The 25,142-nt window shown below is 46.4% G+C and overlaps 1 protein-coding gene across 1 annotated transcript in view; it reads right to left on the bottom strand.

Annotated features, from left to right (window-relative positions):
• The window catches only part of arhgap22b (Rho GTPase activating protein 22b), a gene marked incomplete at both ends in the record, with an annotated part of 47,187 nt that extends 38,718 nt beyond the window's left edge, over window positions 1–8,469 (bottom strand). The window contains one exon of the mRNA XM_080021686.1: window positions 8,427–8,469. Within this exon, the coding sequence (XP_079877812.1) occupies window positions 8,427–8,469 (43 nt within the window). The remainder of the gene's footprint in view (window positions 1–8,426) is intronic.
• Window positions 8,470–25,142: the final 16,673 nt, after the last annotated feature.

Here is a 25,142-nt window from a genome sequence, read left to right as displayed (position 1 = left end):
CACACACACACACACACACACACACACACACACACACACACACACACACACACATAATCAATGCTCAGAGGGAAGAAGGGATGGATAAATGCCGGGAGGGTAGCTGAAAGATGAATGTTTGTTTTTATTTTTCGTTCCCCGGTGCCTCTCTTTCCTGGATACGCATCGTGGAAAAAAGGGAAGGGCCCCTCATGTTTGTTTTTCCTACAACCACCTACAGTACAGACAAAAAGTGTTCAAAAAACTTAACCCTTTGTTGAAAAACCCTGTCGGTCTGCAAAAAGTGCGTGCGTGTGAGTGCAGAGTGGGGCAGTTTATTCGGAATGCTGTTTGACCAAATCCTGGATTGTCTAGGGTAAAACACCCAGCCAGAGGGTATTGTTTCCAACTGCGGAGAAGCAACTGGGCAAAGCCAATCATCCGCCAAGTACATTTTCCTACACAAGGAATGTGTCATGAGGAGTGGCGCGTCAGCAAAACAAAGGAGTCTGAAAAAATAAATAAATAAAAATAAAATGCAATAAGCTTAATATATAGAAATGGCCAAAAATACAGAACAGAAATAGCCAAATATATAAAGAATATTCAAAGTGTGATGATGGTGAGAATATGGACATAATGTAAAATAATAAAACTAGGCAAGGTAATTCACTTAAATGGAGAGCTTTTCTTGTGGCCCATTTATTTAGAGTAGCTAGCAGGGTAGAGTCCAATTGTGTCACTCGGACCTAGTCATCTAGTGACTCATTGTTTTTTTTTTGTAGGTGTGTGTGTGTGTGTGTGTGTGTGTGTGTGTGTGTGTGTGTGTGTGTGTGTGTGTGTGTGTGTGTGTGTGTGTGTGTGTGTTGTTCTCAATATGTCTATGTGTCTCTTCTCTTTAAATAAACCAGAGGCAAGGCTCAAGTAAATGAGTCATGTAACTTCTAGGTTAAATGACGATCGCTGTAAATAAACTCTATGGGGTGCCCTTTGTAAACTTCCACTGCTCAAAAACATGCCTCCCTTTTTCCGGATTTAGCCAATAATTTCCGCAAATTTAGCAAAATAAAACCCCACAAAAATGCACTTCTTTTCCTACTCATGTTTTCACATATACATAGATATAAGAATTATACATAAAATCTATACGTTAGATCTAAATCTGAATCTTAAATATAAATATAAATCCTTAATATAAAATGTAAATACAAATTCTAAACATGAATCTTAAATCTAAATATTACATTTCAATATAAATCCTATTAAACTTATATATTTAATTAAGTCGAGGTTTTTGTTTTAGTTTTAAAGATGGCTTTGCTACTGTATTTTTCAAGCCACAGTATGCTGCAATATCAAAAGAAAAACCATGGTAATTAAATTAGATCAAAGCGCATGATCTAAGGTGTTAATCTTGATTGCTGTATTTAATGAGCTTGTTGTTGACATGACGGTAAAATCCAAGACTCCATTGAAATAAGAATGGTCATGATCCCTAATAATTTCAGTTGATGACTCCAAATCTAAAAAATAGTATTATATTAGCTCTTTTTATTAAATGCATTTTGCTTCTTTGACATTTATTCGATTATTCATACCCTGTTTTTAATTATTTCATTATTTTACTTTGGAAATGCATTTTGCATTTGATGGCCTTTCAATGTAAAGCACTTTGAGTTACATGCCGTGCATGGAAGGTGCTATACAAATAATTTCAATAAATCAGATATTAATATAAATTTTGTTTTTGAAGATTTTTCTTGTGGATCAATTGATTCCTCATTAAGTTAAATCTGTACCGATTAAAGTTTAAACCAACAGATATAATGTTTCTTTCTCACAACCTGTTTCATCTGTGACCACAACCCAAAACACAAGCATAATAGCAAACAGCATGAATATTATATTCACACCCCCGCATTTCATTTCCCCGCATGCGTGCGTGCGTGTGTATGCCATTATTACATTGTGCATATTTTTTTGTGTCAAATGGAAATATTCTTGCATGCAATTACCACATGTGTGGGTTTGTGTGTGTGTGTGTGTGTGTGCGTGCGCACGCTCGATACAAGCACATTTCTGTGTAGGAACACCATGGGAAAACCATGGCAACGCAGATCTAAGAGTGACAGAGAAATGCTGAGCAGCTGATAGGTTAGCGTACCCACGGTCGTCTGGTCCGTGATGATTTCTCAGGGCTCATTTGCTCAGTGGCGGCGAGGCAGGGCATCCCCCTCCCCCCTCCCCCACCGACCAGGCGCCTGATGAAAAGGTGGTGGAGGATTATAAAACCACTTCGGCAGCGAGGGAAGAGTCAACGCCCAGACGATGCCTGTAGGCCGGACTGGCAGCACTCCTGAAATCTCATGCCGCATGGCAGACGGACAGGAAGCCCACCCTGACAAATAAGTGTCACCAGCTCCTCTCTGGGTATGCAGAGAACAGCTTCAAGTGCGCGGCACAATGGGCGGCAGTGGCCAACAATATCGCCCTCCTCATCGTTTTCCTGGGCACCTTGATGGGCATTCATCTTGACTCGCAAAACATGAAAGCCACACTGACAGCCCCTCGTCAAAGCGCTATCATAGTGGCGGTGAAACACTGCCGCCCTCTATGGGTGGTGAAGGCAGTGACCATTATGTGTCTGTTAGGACTGATGTTAGCGGCACAAAAACAGTAGTGCTGTGGGCCTGCTTCACATGCACTCCATCCAGAGATAGTTAATTCGTCTGAAAGTGGATGCTGTGTATCACAAAAGACGCACCCCAGGGAAGGACGCCCAGTCATGTGACTATCGTCACGGATGCGACTCTGACGGGATGGAGAGGAATATATCATCCATTCGCAGTGGAAGGTGATGGCCAAATCCCCAGTCCGAACACATAAATATATTGAAACTAAACACAGTCCTTCTGGTGCCAAAACAGTTCGCCTCCTTTTTAAGGATCCACAACGTTCTAATCAGCGACCAATCAGTGGCTGTTTTTATCACCCGACAAGGCGGAGTGAGGTCGGTGAATCTGCATTGCTCAGTGGCTAGACTGTGGCACTGGGCGCATGCCTTCCTGGAATACAAAAGGTAGGGGCCGGTCTGATGTCCCGCGGGGTCCACCATAGTTCGGCAGATCTGGCCCCACTTCAGAGAAGCATGGGTAGACCTGTATACAACAAGGAAGAATACTCAGTGTCCATTCTGGTTCTCCCTTCACCACTGGGACAAACTGCCACTAAGAGTGGGTGCCTTCTCCCACGCCCCCTGGCCCTGCAAGCTGCTGTACACATTCCACCTCATAGACCGCCTGCTGCAAAGAGAATGAAAACGGACAGAGCATGCCTCACCCTAGTAGCCCCGGAGCGCAACCGATTCAGTTATTGGCAGACGAACCATGGCTAATACCCATGTTCCTGGGTGCCATCTCCCAGGCACAGAGAATGGTAAAACAGTGCCCGATTCTTGGTCAGCCACTGGTGGCCTGCTACCTGAGAGGTTGAAGCGACAGCAATGGGGGTTGTCATTGGGGCGATTAATACGAAACAGAGTGCCAGGGCAGCTTCTACCAACACTCAGTATACTGGGAAGTAGGGGTGCAACGGATCACAAAACTCAGGGTTTGGCTCTTGTCATGATTTTGAGTCACGGTACGAATCATTTTTTGGATCAGCGAAAAAAAATATTATTATATTAATATTATAATGGAACATTTAACATGTCCAATGTTTAAATAAAATCTTAAAATACATGAAACATTCAATACTCTATTGGCCGCCTCTCCCGAGGCTCAGTCCGTTCCATCCCGGAGCCTTTGGCCGCCTCTCCGGAGGCTCAGTCCATTCCAGTCCCCGAGCTGTCTGCCGCCTCTCCCGAGGCTCAATCAGTTCCAGTCCCCGAGCCGTCGGCCGCCTTTCCCGATGTCCAGTCCACTCCGGTTTCCGAGTCATCGGCCGCCTCTCCCGTGGTCCAGTCTGTTCCAGTCCCTGAGCTGTCGATGGCCTCTCCCGATGTCTAGCCCGTTCCCGTTCCTGAGCCGTCATCCACTTTTACGGGGACTCGGTCCACTCCTGGTCCCGAGCCTGGGGTCACCCTGGCCAATGCCTGGCCTCTCTGCCGCTCCCGGCAGTGGCCCCGTCGACATCCTTGTCATCCTTTTGTCCTGCATTTGTGTTCACCTGACCGTATTCCTAACAATACCTTCTTCCTTTAAACATAGTAGTGAATGAAAAGATACGATTAGACCCATCCCCAGTAGCTGAATTTAATTCCAATAAGAAACCAGTATCATGTTCGATTTTTACACATTTATAACAACTAAATTTCATGAAAATTGGTTCAGAATTAAACAAGTTTCAGTCGCTTCTGTAGAGAAGTCTGCATCTCTCAATATACATTGTATGTTCATATGTTGTTTATTAGCGGATCTTGCCCGTTCCAATATGGCGGACGAGCAGATGCATAGTGACGACATTTGCTTCGCGATATGTCGTAAAGTAGCAGCAATATAATGCAACGTACCGTAAACCAATCATCGCACTTCAGAGTAAAACCAAGCACGCATCTGTCTTGTCTATCTTCTTTTCACTGCAACTCTGCATCCAGATTTACAGAATTATTACTTTGAAACGTAACAGTGGCAGTAAAACTGTATTTCACTATGATGTTAAATTTTGTAATTGATCCGCGGTTCACATGCGAGGGCTGAATTGTGGGGAGTGATCCGTACGGATCAACTACGTTCCGTTACACCAATACTGGGAAGTGGAGATCTTTTGAACGCTGGTGCAAAATTCCCACTTCATACTGTGTGGAATAGATATGTTTCTATCTCCAGTGGTTATTGAACATGGATTTGTCCCCTTCCACTGTTACGGTATATGCATCAGCTTTTTCGGCCTGCCATGAGGGTATTGGAGAAAAGCATTTAGCCATCCGCTTATTAAACGCCTTCTACAGGGATCAAGACGTATGAGACCCCTGTCACACTCATTCACCCTGAAATGAGACGTGGTATTGGTTTGCGCTGTCTCACAGGTGGGTGCTCTTAACAGATTGATTCCATCCCTTTAAAACAGCTGTCTGTCAAATTGGCGCTTCTGCTTGCACTGACATCTGCTAAATGCATAGGGGTGCTTGCTGCCTTGTCTGTGCACCCTGCGTTCTTATGAATGGCGATCTGAGTAAAGCTACGTTGAAACCCAATCCGACTTTTATACAATCGTTCAAGGGACATCACGCTTAACTCTTTCTATCCGCCACCGCACGCTAATGAGGAAGATAAACGTCTCCATTGCCTATTCCTGCCTTGGATGCATATGTCCGACGCATGGCGGCAATAAGAAGCACAACTCAGCTGTTTGTTTCCTACAGCAGGGTGACGATGGGAAAATCTCTCTCGAAAACAGCTGCTTTCTCATTGGTTATGTGACGGCATCTCACAGGCCTACACGGAAACGGGAAGCTTTGCCGCCGGGTGTCAAGGCTCACTCGACTTGCTTAGTGGCAGCATCTACTGCCCTGTTTGGACATGTGTCAGTGGAGGTCATTTGCATGGCAGTGTCATGGGCATCACCATGCCCCATTGTCAGATTTTATCTAATGGATGTGTATGGAGGATCCCTGTCCTCCTCAGTGCTCCACGCAGTGCGAAATAGAACGATAGTTAGCTTACTCCAACTCAAGTTCTATGAGCATAGGCGAAGCCCATTACGAATAATGTAAGATTTTAAAACATAACTCTCAAAGTCGGAACACAATGAATGCTGGGAAACAGGAAGGCACACTGTTAATATCCAGGCGATAAATGTAACAAGTAATGTAACAAATTACTTTATACAGGGAGTAAGTAAGTAAAGTAACACATTGCTTTATATAATAAAGTAACGAGTAATGTGTAATACATGTCTTTTTTTCAGTAACGACCCCAACACCGGGAGTCACTAGCCTACCTAGCAGTGGCGGCTGGTCAATTTGGGGTGCAAGCGCTTCAAGCTGCTAGTGATTTGGGGAATTTTCTCCACTCCGCTTGACTGATGTATTTCAATGACTGTTAAAGCTGGCTGCTGGTCAATGGGGGGTGCTAGGTTGCTAGGGCACCCTTTTAATATCTAAAATATTATAAACACAAACTTTGCCAGTGTTAATCAGGTGACAAATGCGCTCCACTCTAATTGGCTGCTGTAGGGAAAAACCTTGGGTGCAGTATGTTGTGCCCACAGCACCACCATTATACACCAAGCGGTGTGCCATTAATTCAATGATGGGCCTTATTATGAGCCAGGTGGACTTTTTAAATGTCTTAAAATGTTTTGGAGTGCAAAATGGACAACAAATTCCAAATGATTTATATTTAAAGCTTTGTCGGAAGGCTCATGGCTAATACGGAGACTTGTGACTCATGGCTCTTTTTCCCATCGCGAATCAGTTCGCCAGTCATTGCCTCTGCTTGAGGGGCACGCACAACTCACAGATCTCGGCCATTTTCCTTCACGGGTCAAGAGCCAAGTCTCATGGAACACCTGCGTGCCCTACCGCACGAGTCACGAACTAACGACTCCTGAGTCATTTCAACGATTTCTTCACAAAAAATTAATCACGTGCAAGTCTTCTCACTCAAGTGCAACTATCAAGGAGCAGAAAGTCAAGGCTGTCGCATGCTTAACTTCATTACAGTGAGTTCTAAAGTATTAATCGGAAACCAACAAACTGTGACAAAAACTGTACTTGCCTTGGCAATAGTCCAATTTTGTTTACATCGATCATAATTTCTGTCACTCTCGCCCAACGTATACGTATTTCTGTTAAAGTTGCAGAGAGGGGGCTTCTGCTTACCTCGCAGAAACCTCCATAAACACTGTAGGAACAATGACGTTTGTTTTCGTATTGTAATAATAATCAACAAGGTACTTTTCGAAAGCTTTGTGGCGTCAGCATAAATTTGAGGAGTATTATTCTCTCACGCAGCAGCAGCAGCAGCAGCCGCAGCAGCCGCAGCAGCCGCAGCAGCCGCGGCAGCAGCAGCAGCCGCAGCAGCAGCAGCCGCAGCAGCCGCAGCAGCCGCAGCAGCAGCAGCCGCAGCAGCAGCAGCCGCAGCAGCCGCAGCAGCAGCAGCAGCAGCAGCAGCAGCAGCAGCAGCAGCCGCAGCAGCAGCCGCAGCAGCAGCAGCAGCAGCAGCAGCAGCAGCAGCAGCAGCCGCAGCAGCAGCAGCAGCAGCAGCAGCAGCAGCAGCAGCAGCAGCCGCAGCAGCAGCAGCAGCCGCAGCAGCCGCAGCAGCAGCAGCAGCAGCAGCAGCAGCAGCAGCAGCAGCAGCAGCAGCAGCCGCAGCAGCAGCCGCAGCAGCAGCCGCAGCAGCAGCAGCAGCAGCAGCAGCAGCAGCAGCAGCAGCCGCAGCAGCAGCAGCAGCAGCAGCAGCAGCAGCAGCAGCAGCAGCCGCAGCAGCAGCAGCAGCCGCAGCAGCCGCAGCAGCAGCAGCAGCAGCAGCAGCAGCAGCCGCAGCAGCAGCCGCAGCAGCAGCCGCAGCAGCAGCAGCAGCAGCAGCAGCAGCAGATGCAGCAGCAGCAGCAGCAGCAGCAGCAGCAGCAGATGCAGCAGCAGCAGCAGCAGCAGCAGCAGCAGCAGCAGCAGCAGCAGCAGCAGCAGCAGCAGCAGCCGCAGCAGCAGCAGCAGCCGCAGCAGCCGCAGCAGCAGCAGCAGCAGCCGCAGCAGCAGCCGCAGCAGCAGCAGCAGCAGCAGCAGCAGCAGCAGCAGCAGCCGCAGCAGCAGCAGCAGCCGCAGCAGCCGCAGCAGCAGCAGCAGCAGCAGCAGCAGCAGCCGCAGCAGCAGCCGCAGCAGCAGCCGCAGCAGCAGCAGCAGCAGCAGCAGCAGCAGATGCAGCAGCAGCAGCAGCAGCAGCAGCAGCAGCAGATGCAGCAGCAGCAGCAGCAGCAGCAGCAGCAGCAGCAGCAGCAGCAGCAGCAGCAGCAGCAGCAGCAGCAGCAGCAGCAGCAGCAGCAGCAGCATAATAGAGGATCGGGGCGGTGAAATCAGAGACGCTGCCGCATCTGACAGAATTCACGCCGGCACCGTCCACCGGCTGCGGTAGAGTTGGACCCTGATGCGCTACAGCGGAGCCGCCTGAGCGTGCGTTGGAGGCATTCCCTAGTTTCATTGACAAATACGCGGCGCCGCCTTATTGGCAGCGGCAACACAGACGGCATTGCGGCTATGGCCGACGTCAAACCGTTGCTACTCGCCTGTGGAAGTAAACCAAAGCTGTTATTGGCATTAAGTTTGTCGGGGTGAATGCCGGTTATCTGGAATGTGTGTATTCTGCACGTAGAGTATTTCTTTTTGGATGGATGGGTGGATGGATGGGTGGGTGGGTGGGTGGGTGGGTGGATAGGTGGCTGATGGTGACTCCCCGTTCAACCTGAGATGGATGCATCTGTGGTGTCATTTTCGGCGCGTTTTGTCTTACCTCTCCTGGTCTGTCTGATCTTTGGGCTCAGCATGGTCGTCATCGTCGGCGTCCCCTCTCTCCGATCTTCATCTCCCTCTCTCTCTCCTTCCTCCTCTCTCTTCTCATCCGCTCGCTCTGACCTTCCGCGGGCTCCACTCGGCAGCTGGGGTGGGGAGAGGGGGGTGGCGGGGATGGGGGCGTAGGAGAGGGAGGAGAGGGGGAAAGCCCACCCCACCCTGCAACACACCACCGTTCGTGTAATTCTCTCCCTCCCGCCCCAGCTGCGTTATTATAGCGGTGTGTCAGTCCGGGGTGGGGCACACGTGTAAGTGTATGTGTGTGTGTGTGTGTGTGTGTGTGTGTGTGTGTGTGTGTGTGTGTGTGTGTGTGTGTGTGTGTGTGTGGTGTATGTGTGTGTGTGTGTGTGTGTGTGTGTGTGTGTGTGTGTGTGTGTGTGTCTGGGAGAGGAGGGGTGAGAGCTAGAGAATAGGATTCCCAATAGAGCTAAAGACGAAGGAGAGAGAGAGACAAGGAGGGAAAGGAGAGATGGATGGATGGATAGATCTGGCAATGGAGTGAGGAAAATGTAGATAATTCGATACGATTTCTTTATCTTTCAACTCTCTCTCTTTTATTCTTTACTTTGTTATAATTATTGATTATTTGTTTATGCTTGTATCATTAGAATCACAGTAAATACACGAAAGTATTATTAGTAGTAGAGTAAATAGTAAGTAGTAGTAAATACACTTCAAAACTCAAAACTCTTTCCCTCCGTTTATTTCTTTTTGACCTTTTTTATTCTATATTTTATTTTTGTGTTGTGCCATTGGAATCACAGCAAATAGAAGGTTTCAAATAAATGAAGCCCCCCCCCCTCTCTCTCTCCCCCTCTCTCTATCTAGCACTCTCTTTCTTTTTTGTTTTTGAGGGCTTCTGGACGGACAGCCGTGTTCTCTAACTACACGGTATTGGCCTGCCAGCGGCGTGACGGGGAAGCGGGAGAGATAATAGCCTCAAGTCTCGTCCCTGCAATTGAATCAGAACCGACTCCGCCCGGACCACAGCTGCTCCCATTACAGGGTGAAGATGGAGAGAGAGAGAGAGAGAGAGAGAGACCAACACAGATAAACCCTTCACCAAAGAATAAGAAAGCCCCAATGAGAAGCACACACACACATAAAGATATACACACCGATTGAATAGGGATAATCACCCCGTTCTAACAAATGTATCTGCACATACACACACGCACACGGACACGCACACACAGGAAAGGAAATATGATGCCGTCATAAGATGGCAGCTAAAAGGCCTCAGCCCCGCAGTTTAGCGGCAGCGCAGCCACCTGGGAGCGATTCGACACCGTTTCCTGTTGAAACGGAGGGTGACCTATTTTTATTTAACGGAACGGTGGTTTCCCGTTCCGTTTTTTGGTTCTGCTATGAACGTATTTCAAAATAATGACGTTATTAGCGCTAACGCTGGATGTCAACACATTCAATATCAATAAATACATTTTTTCTAAGTGTGTTGGATGTATTTAAAAAAATTGTATTTGCACTTTGCAAACACAATATAAAGGGATTTTTAAACTGTCGTTCATGGAAAATGGTTAATGTCCAGCAAAGCAGACTAGTGTTTGGAAAACAAAAAAACGAGCTCTTTCACCTTTCCCGAATGCGAAACTCAGATGTTATTCATCCGGCGGCCACTGGGGGATGTCCAACTGCCGGCTACCATTATACCATTATGCATCATCGAGACGAACGAGCGTTGTGGATCCGTCTCTCTTAAACTGCAGAGAGAGCTGTTCTGGACAAAAACATACTTCTTCCCCCTCGAAATAACAGCTTTCTGGAGTCGCGAGGCGAGGCCTAAAGCGGCTTTGGGAGTTGCTCACAAATCACCTTGATCGCTGACCTTCCCAGGACATAAGGGGAATCCTCATAATTCGGAAAAACCTGTGGAAATATTCAAACCGGGAGACGCTGGTTAATTATTATCGACTAGCGTGGGCTGCGACCGTCTACCCGGGGATGTGTCGATGAAGGCGTAACTGTTGACTTCTAGCATTACTTATTGATCGGTCTAACTGTGCTGGATGTGCTGATGAGGAGCAGGGCTCATCTATCAGCCCGCCCCGGAAATGGCAGCAGCGTCTGCTAGGGACAACATGGGAGCTGCATCGGCTGAATTCTATGATTCCAACGGCACAGGCGTTCATTTGGGATTTTTTAGGTAGTGAACAAACTCCCAATCAAATCCCTAATAAGATGAGAATCTTGAAGATAAATCACACATCTGGAAACTTTTTACAATTTAATCATTCCACGGAACTCATTGAAAGACCACAAACACATAGCATTGTTGCTTGGTATTATAGCCTACTGATAGCACTGAAAAATGTGTTTGTGGCGAACAAAGCATTTCAATTCAAATAGAACAAATCTTTACCGAGTGACTCATCAATTGCCAAATATCAAAAAGGAGTCGAACCCTTCATCACTACCCATAATCAACACTTTCAGTGTGAAATTTGAGCTTGATCTGATGAAGACAGCCGCTAGTCCGACAGGAACCGATGAATTAGATGAATTAGTGCAGTCGTGCTATTTTGATCCTTCAACACACCGTCGTTGAAAAACAGCAAGCTAGAAAGTTTTATCTCATGTTGCCTTGTCCGGTATTGTATATTATATCAGAGCTTATCTCATATCATATCTAATGACTCATCTAACCTTGTCTGATAGCTTCTCTTATTGTATATCTTATCTTGTATTTTATTTTACATTACATTTACAATTACATTTAGTCATTTAGCAGACACTTTTATCCAAAGGGAAAAAAACATTCAAGCTACATTGCAACAGAGACATTAGTGTACAATAAATACTGCCAAGTAGTGCTACGTAATTGTAAGTTAGGAGAGGAGGTACTCTCTGAAGAGCTGGGTCTTCAAGTGCTTCTTAAAGACAGAGAGGAAGGTCCCTGTTCTGGTAATTTTTGGCAGCTCGTTCCACCAACGTGGAACTACAAATGAGAATAGCCTGGATTGCCCTGGTTGTACAGCCTGCAGAGCCAGGCGACGCTCATTTGACGAGCGCAGCATCCGGGGGTTAACATGTGCTTTTACAAGAGCATTTAAGTAGGCGGGAGCATTCCCAGCAATCACTCTGTAGGCCAGCATGAGAGACTTGAACTTGATGCGAGCGGCTACAGGTAACCAGTGGAGCTGACTATTCGGGTGTTGAATAGTGCGAAGCGGCAAGGACCGAGAGACGGCGGCAACATGGTCCGAGAATGTCAGTTGGTCATCAATAATGACACCTAGATTCCTTGCAGCCTTGGTAGGAACAAGAGATAGAGAGTCAATTTTAATATCAATGTTGTGATAAATACCTTGTTTTGCCGGGAAGACCAGCAGTTCCGTTTTCGCCAGATTTAGTTGAAGATGATAATCCTTCATCCATGTGGATATGTCAGCGAGACAATTCGAGATCCGCGTCGAGACAGTGGGGTCGTCAGGCAGGAAGGACAGATAGAGTTGAGTATCATCCGCATAGCAGTGATATGAAAAGCCATGTGAGCGGATGATCGGGCCCAGTGAGGTGGTGTATATGGCAAAGAGGAGGGGTCCTAGCACCGAGCCTTGGGGCACCCCTGTGGTGAGGTTGTGAGGCACAGACAGCTGGCCTTGCCATGTCACACTGAACGAGCGCCCAGTGAGGTAAGATTCGAACCAGGAAAGTGCACTGCCAGATATGCCCATACTTGAGGGTATGGACAGGAGTATGCTGTGATTGACAGCGTCAAAAGCAGCTGATAAGTCTAGCAGAATGAGAACCGAGGATTTGGCAGCAGCTCTAGCAGTTTTTAAGGCATCTGTCACAGACAACAGGGCTGTTTCGGTGGAGTGACCACTTTTGAAGCCAGATTGAAGTGTTTCAAGAAGGTTTTTTCTTGTCAGGTATTCTTTTTCCTGTCTAGAGACCGCCCTCTCAATGGTTTTGGAAAGGAATGGGAGGAGTGTGACCGGCCGATAGTTTTCTACTTGAGTTGGATCGAGTGAGGGTTCTTTGAGCAGTGGTGCGACCCTAGCCACTTTAAAAGCAGAAAGGAAAGTGCTGGAAGTTAGGGAAGAATTAATCATATGTGTGATTGCCGGGGTGACAGTTGGTGATATGGCTTGAAGGAGGTTAGATGGGATCGGATCTAGCGGACAGGTCGTAGGACGGCTACATAATGGTAGATTAGATACCTCACTTTCAGCGAGGGGGGTAAAACCAGGGATCCCGACCAGTGAAGTAAATTACTTTTTCGAGAAAACAAACGTCACATTTTTGTTTAAATCTTCGCACCAACAGGTTAATAATCCTTTATGACGGGATTGCACGGTTCCATCCGTGGGCACATCCTGGGTAAATGGATGTCCATTCCCCAGCACAGGTTTGATACACTCACACAAAGACAGTTGTAAAAGCATTGCCCGTGATTTATTTACGATCAAAGTGCCTTTATGATTGAATTACTTAATTAAAGCCCCCCTTCCCCCTCCCCCAGCATTCCCCGTAACAGGTAACAGCCCCGCGACCGACTTGCCATCTCAGCATCCTTTAATTAGGGTGAGGGAATGGAAATGCTGCTCGTTAGGAGAGCACTGTGACAGGACCAGAGAGAGAGCAGACTGCTGTGTTCCCCCCAGTCCTCTCTTCCTCCTCTGCTTCTGTCCTCTCATCCCCACCCTCCTCTCTCTCCTCTTCTGTTCACCCCCCCTTTCTGCCCCCCCTCCTCATCTCTCCTCTCCTCTCTGTTCTCCCCTCTCATCCCTTGCTCCCTTTCTCATCACCTCTCCTGTCCTCTCATCTCCTCCTTTTCTGTCCTCTCGACTCCCCTCCCCTCTTATCCTTTCCTCTCTCTCTTTGTGTCCCCTCCCCTCTCCTCCCCTCTTCTGTTCAGTCTCCTCCTCTGTTCTCTCCTCCCTTCTGTCCTCTCATCTCCTCTTTTTCTTTTCTTTCCTCTCCCCTCCCCTCTTCCTCTCCCTTTCTCCCTTCCCACCGTCCTCTCTCTCTCTCCTCTCCTCCTCTTCTCCAAATGTCATGCTTTTCCCTCCTCTCCTCCTTTTCTCTGCTCTCCTCTTATGTTCTCTCAGTTCTTGTCTCTCTCATCTTCTGTTCTCTCCCTCTCCTCTGTTCCCCCGCTCCTCCCTTGGCCTCTCTTTCCCTCCCCTTCCCTTCTGTCCCATCATCTCCTTTTCTTTCCTTCTTTCCTTATACCCTCCCTTCTGTTCTCCTCTCCTCCTCGTTCCCTCTCTCATCTCCACCTTTCCCTTCCTCTCTTCTCTCCTCTGTCCCCCTCTCCCTCTGTTCTCTCACCTCCTCGTTACCATTTCTGTCTTCTCTCCCCCTTTGCTCCCCTCTCTTCTGCCCTCTTCTTTTCTCTCATTTCCTTCTCATCCTGTCCCCTGATCCCCCCTCCCCCCCTCACCCCCCCTTCTGTCCTCTCATATCCTCCTTTTCGTTCCACTCTTCTCCCTTCTCCTCCTTTGTATTTCTCTCTCATACTGTTTTCTCCTCTCCTCTCTCCTCCCTTCTCCTTCTGCCCTCTCCTCTCCTCCATTCCTTCCTCTCTCCTATTCTGTTCTCTCCTCTCCTCCTATTCTCTCCTCCCCTATTCATCTCTCTCCTCATTTGCTCCTCTCCTCTCCCCTCTCCTCCTTTGTACTTCTCTCTCCTGCTTTGTTCTCTCCTCTCCTCTCTCCTCCCTTCTCCTTCTGCCCTCTCCTCTCCGCCTTTCTTTTCCTCTCTCCTCTTCTGTTCTCCCCTCTTCTCTTTTCCTCTCCCCTGTCCTTCCTTCTCCTTCTGCCCTCTCATCTCCTCCTTTCCTTTCCTCTCTTATCCCTCCTCTGTTCTCCTTTCCTACTCTCTTTTCTCCTCCCCCCTTCCCCTCCTTTCTTCTGTTCTCCCTCTCTTCTCTCCTCTCGTGTTCACTGACCCCCCTGCTCCCTTTTAACCATTATCCGACTTCTCTGTTGGTGACAATTAGCACAGGGCCATGACTTCATCCGCTTAATGGATCTGAAGTGAACTGACAGAGCGGCAGACATGCAGCGTTTTTTTTTCTGGGTTTTTGTTTGGCGGGTGGGGGGTGGTGATATGGATGTGGCGCTCTGTCCGTCTGTGTCTCTGCCTGTAGGGCAGTTCTGTATTGACTAGACACACCTGCCCACACTGTAACACCACCACCACCAGAGGCTCAGTGGCTGATGCATAGCGCTCTCCTTGACGTCTCCAACATCGTTGGCGGCCATTATTTCTGCTGAACGTGAATCAACTTTCATCAGAGAACAGCACTGAGGCCCATTTGTCCCTCATCCAGCCTAAATGCTCCCTGGGCCGTGCAAGACGATGATGCCTGTGTCTGGTGGTGTGGTCAGGTACCCTTGCAAGTCGTCTTGCACGCAGACCACGCTGATGTAAACGGTTTCGAATGGTCTGACGTGACACTTGGGCGCCTCTCACCTCCCTTAAATGTGCCTGCAGTTGAGTTCAACAAACAGTTCCGCAGGGCACTGTTCACAATGAAGTGCTCATCAGTGTGGGATGTGGCCAAAGGACGTCCACTTCTATGCCTTTCTGTGACTCTTCCAGTCTCTCTGTATCTCTGTTGCAAGCTGCTGATGACACTCTGTGACACTCTAAGCTCAGTAGAGTGTCACAGCTCCCTCTGAGAACATCCTGATTGAAGCCTCGCAATGGCAAGGTACTGTTGATCAATTGTTAGGTCTTGTTTTAGTCTCATGATGTCAAAATGTGAACAGCATGATGAAGAGGACTGTTTAAATACCAATTCTAATTGAACCAGGAAATGTATTGGTCGATTCATGAATCAAACACCTGTTGTGAATTTTGCCGTTCAGCTCCTTGTTAGAGAACAGCAAGTTGTGCAAAAAGTACTGAAACATTGAACAGTTGGTCAAATTAAGTTCACCTGTAAAGGTTATAGTGCATTTTAGGTTCATCCTGAAATTTCACCCAAAAGCCGAATATCCCTAACTTTTTGTGAGTAGTGTATATATATATATATATATACACACACAGTATATATATCTATTGGCTGGTACTATACAGTATATATCTATATATATATATATATATATATATATATATATATATATATATATATCTATATCTATATATATATATATATATATATATATATATATACTGTATCTGTATATAGTATATATCTATATATATATATATATATATATATATATATATATATAGATATACTGTATAGTACCTGTCAAATGTTTGGACACACCTTCTCATTCAAGGGTTCTTTCTTTTTACTATTTAGTACATGGTAGAATAACAGTGGAGACATCAAAACTACAAAACAGACATGTGACCAAGTCCCTCTTATCCAAGTCACAAGTAAGTCTCAAGTCATTTAGTCCAAGTCTCATGCAAGTCCCAAGTCATTTTTCCTTGGCCAAGTCAGGTCAAGTCACAGGTTATCAAGTCAAGTCCTTAGTTAAGGCAAGTCAAGTTACTATTTTCCCCCCAAGATACTGCAGCCTTACCTGCAGTATCTTATTAGTTTCTATATCATAATTATGTTATTGGCCAATCTATCTAACATGGTCAAAAAGAAGTATGACAATGAATTTAATTTGTATTATAATTATTGATATTCATTGAAACACATATAATCAAACAAAATACATATAACTCTATAAAACCATATTACTTAATTTTCTTCTCAATCAAAAAAAATTTGCTTTTTTGACTACTGATCAAATTTTGATTTATCTTTAACGTTGATCTTTTACTGGAGTATTGTTTTAAGAAAGTGTCTAAAGGGGTGGCACAGGGTGGCACAGTCAGAACAAGTCACCCCCCCCCCCCCCACTGACTGGTTCTTGGTCCCTACTGTGCCACCTCATTTAAAAAATCCTGGAACCGGCAATCATGACAATGCCATTCCCAGTTTGCGTAACGTCACACTGACACTTGTAATTAGAGATGCACCGATTGCAATTTTCTTGGCCGATTACGATGTCTTAAAAGTCAGAGATGCTGATTCAAATTTTGGCCTTTTCTGATTTTCGATCAAATGTATGTTCATAGCAAAGCATTGACTATTAAATATCTTTTACATTATATCATTATATCTGATGGGGGAAATCAAATTTTCTCATCAATTGGTCTCATTGGGTATGTTTGTTGTATGTCAATGACAAATACATTGCAAAGATCACGCAACAGCTGTCTTATAACGCTCACGTGATAGGACAGCTGCACATACGGACTACTGCTGCAATTTTCAGTTACCACAATAGTGAGATTGCTAATTTGGACACTGTGTTTATTATTGTTCACCATTCACTATGGAACAATAACTTGAAATGAAACTGTCTCTGAGTTCCAATAAAACAAAATACAACATGGAACAGTCAATGAGGTTCAGTAAAATAGAATATGGAACTGTCACCAAGTTTCAGTATAACGCAACCTGTAACTCTCACTGAGTTTTAGAAGGACCCAGCATATAACTTACATGGAAATGTTCAGTTCAAACTTCAAATAAAAGTCTCTTTCACATTGAGTGCAAATATACCTTTCTACTGTATTTATATGGTACTTGCCATTCCAAAATAAATTGCAATCCCAAAGATGCAAGACGCTTGCAGACCCAAGGATGTGCAGTGTCTAATTTGGTGCAATTTAGACATGCAACATGTGGCCTGATTTACACAGACACCACTGAACAGTTTTGTGTTAGATTTTGTCATGTTACTGCTACTGAAACATACCGGTCGGTAGCAGTATTGCATTATGCAAGTGTGGATTGCACAGGATAGATTATGGAGAGTAGATTAAGTACAAAACATACACAACATATTGGTGACGAGCATGGCTCAGCTTGAAATGTCACTACCACCAGCAGTTCTACAAAGCCCAGGTGCACCTAAAATGACTGAAAACTATGTGGCAAGCTAAGGCAGCCGTCTATACTGCCGAGGTTAGGAAACTAGTTGATGCAGGTTCACTGGTGAAGCTCCAACTGAAACAAGTGCCCTGATCGGTCAGGATGTCCTTCAGAATCCTGACTCGAGATAATCTGAAAGACTGCCTGCGCCACACCTTTGGCCCTTATACTGCGCAGGGGCACTGCTTCGGAGTATCGGGTTGAATAATCCATAAGGACTAATACAAAACGATACCCGCAAGTTCTGTGGTCTAACGGCCCAATGAGGTCCATACCAAACCTCAACTAGTGGGAGGGACCTCAATGGTGCTCTCGGCGCAGCACCATTGGTGCTCTTACCAATTGCCACTCAGGTCAGGTGACGCAAAAGGAGAATCAACAAAAAGAAACCCGTTGCAGTCCTGTTCATAGTTCGAAATAACAACAGATTTTAATTAGCAGTTTAGTGGGCCTCTTTGCTCAACCCAGCCAAGCAATGTCATGTCTCATGTACTCAAGGTACCCAAACGGTGGGTGATAGCAACGGGTAGGATAATGCTTCCCCTCATTGTTGGAGGAACCACAAGCGTTTCCTGGTAGCCTGTGTAATTTCTTGATGAATTTGATGTGTTGATGAAGAAGGAGTTTATTACAAAAGAACATCATCAGCCCAGACTTGCCATGGACGTCCGGGAGAGAACCGAGCCGGATGGATTCTCTGCCGGATGAAACTGAGGCAGGTGCTTTTATGCTTGACCAGAGACAACGTTAACCATCTGATTCCCCTACATAGGTCACCATTCACATTTCACCTCCCTTATCACTGGGACCCCTGACAATGGGCTCTCTCTCTCGAGACCCCTGGCACCGTCTGTTAATAATTATCTTATACAATTGGTACTGTCTTGGGACGCCACACATTCCAAGACACCTACCTGTGGTGCTATCCGAGTTATCAATCTGGGTGATTCTCCCATGTTGCAGGAGGAACCATGAGCATTTCCCGGTAGCCGGTGGCGCTATCAGGGTTATTGTAGGATTAGCTGCTGGCTCTCCCGTAGCCGGCTATCAGGTAGGGCTACCATTAGCATGGGCTTTTCCAATTTCTTATGGTGTAACACACACACACAAAGCATGGTATGCACTCATTACCCACGGAGGCTCAGTAGTCTAAAACCTATAAACTTCACACATGTGGACTGGTGATTTCATTTTACTGGAGATGTATATTCCTATTCTGCAGTGTACGATGACTATGGGCACCGGACCATAGAGTCCTATCGAGACTCAGCAAGGCCAACTTTAGGCTGGCCTTGCTGTTTCTCTGAGTTACACTTCCCTCTTCAAGAACTTCTGGCATCCTCACCAGGTATCTGATGGGTAGGAGGTTTCAAGATTCAGGAGGTTTATTCTCGGTGGTCTCGGTGTTGAGTTTTCACTTTGCCCTCTTTTAGGCTCCACCCGATACATGGGTAAGTAACTTCCCTACGACAACGTAGTGTAGGGAGTAGGTAGGTAGGTGGTAGGTAACCCCATTTGTCTTTGAGTTTTCTTTCTACTTTCCTGTAACCCCTAAGGGTCCAGTCGGTCACTTTCCATCAAGTTTTGGCTTTGGATTCTTGAGTCGTAGGCTCACTTGTTTCTCTGGTAATTTTTGTTGGCGGCCTCTATGGCAAGCTGATAGGCTTGCAGTTCCTTCCTCAAAAATTCTCCCAGACTGTTAGTGTTTGATCTCAATTTTCTCCATGAAGGAATGGTGCCAAAACACACATCAACAGGAGGCTGGCTTGTGACCAAACATTAAATATTACGGGAGTAGCCAGTAGCTTCATTGCATGTGCAGTTGTATGCATGCACAATCAAGGTCACATGTTGACTCCATTTACGATTCTTAGCGTACCTGATTTTCAATGGACAGAAAATCAATACAAACAAAGTCTAATGGACTTTTAATGGGGCAATCTTGTGGGGCAGTTTGTTCTAGGCAACACACCTTGAGACATTTCACTGCATATATGTATGACTGTATGTATATGTATGTGACAAATAATCTCTTGAACTTGAACTTGAACTTGAACCTTCCACATGTTTTGACATATGTTGCAATGCCGGAGGCCATTTTTGGTAGAACCTGTCCCTCATTAGCTCTGTGGTCCGCTCAACACCAAGGTGTTCTGAATCATCATGTAGTGACTTCAACACTATGGGACGGTGTTTTTCTGGGAGCGCTAATTGGAAAACCTCTCTACCTGACAATCATAGTGTTCATCGGTACAGGAGTCATTTTTTCATCACCAGTTTTGGTCCCTGCCCTTAAAGGAAGGCAACCTCTGGGTGGTTGCTTTGGGTAGAAGAAGGCCACTGTCCAGCTTCCACTTCCTGTTTTACACTTCCTATGACAGCATCCATATCTTGATCTTTCCTCAGATTTACTGTGCTCAGCGGCTCTCGGGGGCTTTGAGCTTATACAGCATATATATATCGCCCTATATATATAAGCACCTAACTGGTACTCACATCGGCTTGGGGGACTTGGGCACTCGGTGACACTGACCTGTCTGCATAGGGCCTTTATTCCTGAGAGAGATATCCACCCATCCTCTATTGTTGTCGCATTCCTGGATAACACATCTGCGTCAATATTCTTTCTCCCTGGTCCATACTGGATGCAGACCTCATATGTGGAGAGAGCTGCCATCCACCTATGACCAGTGGCGTTCAGTTTGGCCACCGTGAGAACGTATGTGAGTGGATTGTTGTTAGTTCTCACTGTGAGCTGGGCCCCAGAGAGGTAGTCATGGAATTTGTCAACTACTGTCACGGGTGAGATGGTCAGGATGAGGAACCCAGTGCAAGACACATGGTTAGGGAATATTGTCAGGGGTTTATTGAGGCAATACAGGCAACAAACAGGGGATCAGGACTGGCAAGGACTTTGACGGGGAAGACGGGAGACCAGGCAGGGAAGCTGGACTCAGGGACCAGGAGCAGAGGAGCCGGCAGGGAATCAGGAGGCGAGAGTCCGGGGTACACACAGGAAAACAGGCATAGATGTGGAACGGGGGAAAAAGGGCATGCAGCAACCAAGGTATCAAATGCAGGCAACAAGCAATAAACACAAACCGACACAGATAGAGTGAAGAGCACCAGGTTAAGTACAAGGGGAGTGGTGAGGGAAGTGGAGACAGGTGGGGTGATAACAGAACGGGGACAGGTGTGTAGTGAGAGGGAACTGAAGTGACATGAAACACAGACTGGGGGAGCTAGAGGAGGACAGAGAGCCCTAGTGGCAGAGGGAGCTAGAGGGAGACAGAGAGCCCAAGGGGCAGACAGGGGGAGCTAGAGGGAGACAGATAGGAACACGGCAGGTGAAGGATCATGACAGTACCCCCATTTAAGGGATAGCTCCAAGACATCGCTAGGGACGAGCAGGATAGGGGCATGGCCAGAGCAGGGCGGTTGAGGAAGCCCGGAGTCGGGCAAAAACGTAGGCCCCCCCAGGTGGACGGCCCGGGAGCTGGAACCCTGCCCAGACCAACAGGGCAGGTGAGAGGAGGCCTTCCAGAGGGTGTCCAGGGGACCTGGTCCGGAAGCCAGACCGGTCGGATGAGAGAGGCGGCTCCGGAGGGGAACCAGGGGGTCGGGTCCGGGAGCTGGGCAGCTCAGGGGTTCAACCCAGCTTCAGGGCAAGGACAGGCTGGACAGGCTTGGCGGCCATGGCAGGGACTGGCAGGGCCTCAGCGGAGGCGGCAGGGCAGGCAGGGCCTCGGCAGAGGAGGCAGGGACTGGCAGGGCCTCTGCAGAGGAGGCAGGGACTGGCAGGGCCTCGTGGAGGTGGCAGGGACTGGCAGGGCCTCAGCGGAGGCGGCAGGGACTGGCGGACCGAGACCGGCGTCGTGCAGACCGGGACCGGCGTCATGCAGACTGGGACCGGCGGCAGTGTCATCGTGCAGACCGGGACCGGCGGCGCCGTCGTCATGCAGACCAGGCAGCGGAGACTGGGGAGTGCCCGGCCGCGGAGACTGGGGAGCGGCGGGCCGCAGATGGCCTCAGGTACCCCTTGGGCCACGTCCTGGCCCAAGGGGTGGGGACTGTTTGGGATCCTTGGAGGCAGGAGGGGACCAGGCAGGTATCGGCCAACCCAGCTTAGGCCTGGGGGCTCGGCCAAGGACCGGCTCCAGCATCACGACCCCGCATCGTACATCCAGGAGTGAGGGTGGGGGCGAGCAGTCAGAGGAGCCTGCTGGCAATTGGCAGGCTTACAGCTAGTGGGAGGGGCTTGAGATTGGCCCCAGGTGAGGAAAGAGCCATGATCTTGCTCTTGGCGATTGTTGGTGATCAAATAATCCACATAATAGAGAATACACATAATTATTATTCACCACCCCACCAAAGTTCCTCTAGAATATACTTTTTTTTGACAAATAACCGAACCCCTCCTGCAGGTGGCGGTTTAACACCTCACTTTTGACATAAAGAATTTAACTATTTATTTTCCAGAGAATTAACTTCCTTCATTGAACTGAATGACTCTTCAGAAATATCACCATCCTTACTCTTGGAAACGGCAAAGGCAGTTCTGAGAGAAAGTATTATTTCATTCTCCACTCAAAAGAAAAAGAAAGGGCAGGAATGCCAAAATAAATTAGATCAACAACAACAAAAGACTTGCACTCCCAATAAGCCCACTTACTCAACGAGCAAATCCGAAATGAGTATCATCCATCAAAAGAAACAATTCCTCATGCAAAGAACAAGAGTGATTTCTGAGTCATTTCTTGCCAATCAATTGAAACGCAACAGAGAAAAAACACTTATTACAGCCATCAAAGATCCACAGGGTAGGATAGGACTTTTAGCTTATTATAAACGTCTCTGAATATGTTATTGATGTCTTATCCCTCAGGTAATGAATCAAATATTTCAAACATTAACTCATTCCTCAATGATATCAACCTCCCTAAACTATCCACAGAGCAGGCTGCCATATTAGATCAACCACTTACTGTAGAAGAACTCAGCACTCTTCTCTATGCCAAACAATAAGATCAGATGGCTACCCAGTGGAATTCTATCAACACCTCTGGCCACTTACTGTACATCCCCATTATTAATCAGAATGGTTACAGAGATTAAGTCAACCTCCACCATGCCTTTGCACATGAATACTGCTCTCATTTTAGTTTTGCTCAACCCATTTTCCCCATTACCTGCATCCACTGGCTCAATGCATACACTCAACCATTTGCATATGAAACACCCACAACCTGAACTCTGTGTTTTCCTAAGAACAAGATGGACTGAACTAAATGTCTTGATTAATGTGTAACCACCTTAAAGTTTCTCTTAGGTGATTTTGTGAAGAACGACACTATTCTCGACTTTAAGGGACGAGAAATGACAAAACTAGGAATGTGATGATGAAATGTGGTTAAACTGTATTCCAATTGCAGAACTTGGACGCCCCTTGCGGCCACAGACGGTATTACTCAAAACCTGCAATTATATTGTGTATAACCCGGGCTACTTTTCTTTTATTCCAAGATTTATTGATGTGTGAATTTTTTCAAGATGTATTTACTTGTGCAATTTTATCTACTTTTATTTCAAGATTTATTTGTCTAACACAAATGTATTACTGGTATTAAATGATTGAACGAGACGGATTGCAAAATTCTGCATCCATGTGCAGAGGGAACACCTCCCTTTCCAATGGACCGATAACACCTCGCCACAACTCCTCGACCATTGACCATCGAAGCACGTTTCTCTCACTGCAACTCTACGGAGTCGGAGAGATCCTCAGGTACACGTTTATACCTTGAAAATATTTCCGCCTTCTACCTCCTCTGGTGCTGAGCAGTCCTCACACTGGACCTCCTGTCAAGCCTTGCTGATAAGTTTTTATAATACCTTTTCCTTCCATTGTAGGTGACCTACCTACCACCCGCCAAGCCCCGGAAGAACCCCAGCTGAACAACCGTTGCTGCATCTCGCAGTTCCGGACCCAACAGTAAGTAAGGATCCGGGATACTCTTTTGGGCCCAAGGCGAGACTACCCCATCGGAAGCATAACTCTGGTGATCCAGGGAACTGTGAACCAGTAAGCTCGGAACTCCGGTAAAGCTCATGGCCAAGTGATGTTGGTGTAGGCACTGTGATTTCTTTATCTTTATTATTTAGTTTAGAGTGAGTTAGTTGCATCCCTTGTGCGCATTCAAATGCAATTCTCTAATTCAATCTATAAGCAATACTCTCCCTCTCTAATAGCTCCAAGCATTAATTATAATAATAAAAAACACTTACTGCTCTATTCCCTTTGTCATAGAGACCCATAGTCAGCTTTGTACATGTTGAATGATTTCTGTAGGAAAGAACACATTCAGGCCACCTGGGTCTGAACCAGGATGGTCTACCATACATGATAAATTGTCCTCGAGCTGCTGCAGCCGTCTTGTAATCTAGTGTGAATTACATAATGTAAGTGTCATGGTATGTGACAAATGGTATCTGCAATCAAACAAATTAGTGTAGTTCATAAAAATGTTACCTGTGTTATTTCCATCTAGCATTTATTCTCTGTAGGCTCTGTAGGCATTCCTGCACAATTTCCACATGTGCACCTATACAAAAAAAGGTAATCATTTGAGCATTTCACCAAAATACAAAGCTTTTGAAACAAGAAAGCTGACAGACATTGTCAAGCTGAGGCGGATATGCGGCGAGCTTTGTCAAATTTCAAACGCGCACCATGTTGGAACTTTGTAACAAGTAACTTGTTGCAGGTTATGTGGACATAGAGCAGAATATATTGTTCACAAAACATTGGACATTCGAGGCAGTCCTCGAATTCTGAAAAACTGACCAGAGGGCGATGATACTGACTTGATAAATAAAGTATGTTCCAAAACATATTAATGCTGAATTATAGTGGCGTAAGTTCATTATATAAAAAAAGGCTAACATCACATAAAGGATGCTGTTTTTGATGGGCATCTCTGTTCATAATTTTGTAAAAAATAAAATTGATTTTCAGCATCAATCAAAATATCTGTTACCAATTGCAACATGTAACTTACATAGCGCATAACTGCATTTCATTAGCTAATTACGATACTGCTTATTGACCAAAGTTGCCAGAGCAGAGAAAGTAAAAGTTGGCATGTACAACCTATCTACATGTTAGCCACTGTACCAACACTCACATCGAACTTCCGCAGAAGCCTCTCCTAGTTCTGAATCAGATTCTGGATCATACGTGCGATTGAACTCCCGCATTTTTGTTATCAGCCATATCGGTTGCTTTCATGGGGGTAATCGCTTACCGTAACCATGGTATCAAGGAGGCATGACTGGAAAGCCACAGCCAGTTCCGTAGTGGGCCGTGGGGAGCAGCAGCTCATTTGCATTCAAAGCTACAGACACAGAAACAGCTGTCGAAAACAGGAATGAAACAGAGGGGTATGGAAGCATGTTAGAATGGCTAGAATGCTTAATCTGAGTGGTATTTTCAACAAGAAAACTTCAAAGAGAAAATAATTCTGGACCATGGATCAACCGTTTGCATTCCACAAACTTTGTGCCACTCACCTCCCGCGAGGCATTGTCTAATGGATTATATTTGGTCACTCCACCGAAACAGCCCTGTTGTCTGTGACAGAGGCCTTAAAAACTGCTAGAGCTGCTGCCAAATCCTCGGTTCTCATTCTGCTTGACTTATCAGCTGCTTTTGACACTGTCAATCACAGCATTCTCCTG

This window comes from Zeus faber (assembly GCF_960531495.2).
Source record: "Zeus faber genome assembly, chromosome: 20".
Classification (NCBI taxonomy): Eukaryota; Metazoa; Chordata; class Actinopteri; order Zeiformes; family Zeidae; genus Zeus; species Zeus faber.
This window is presented reverse-complemented; position numbering and strand designations above follow the sequence as displayed.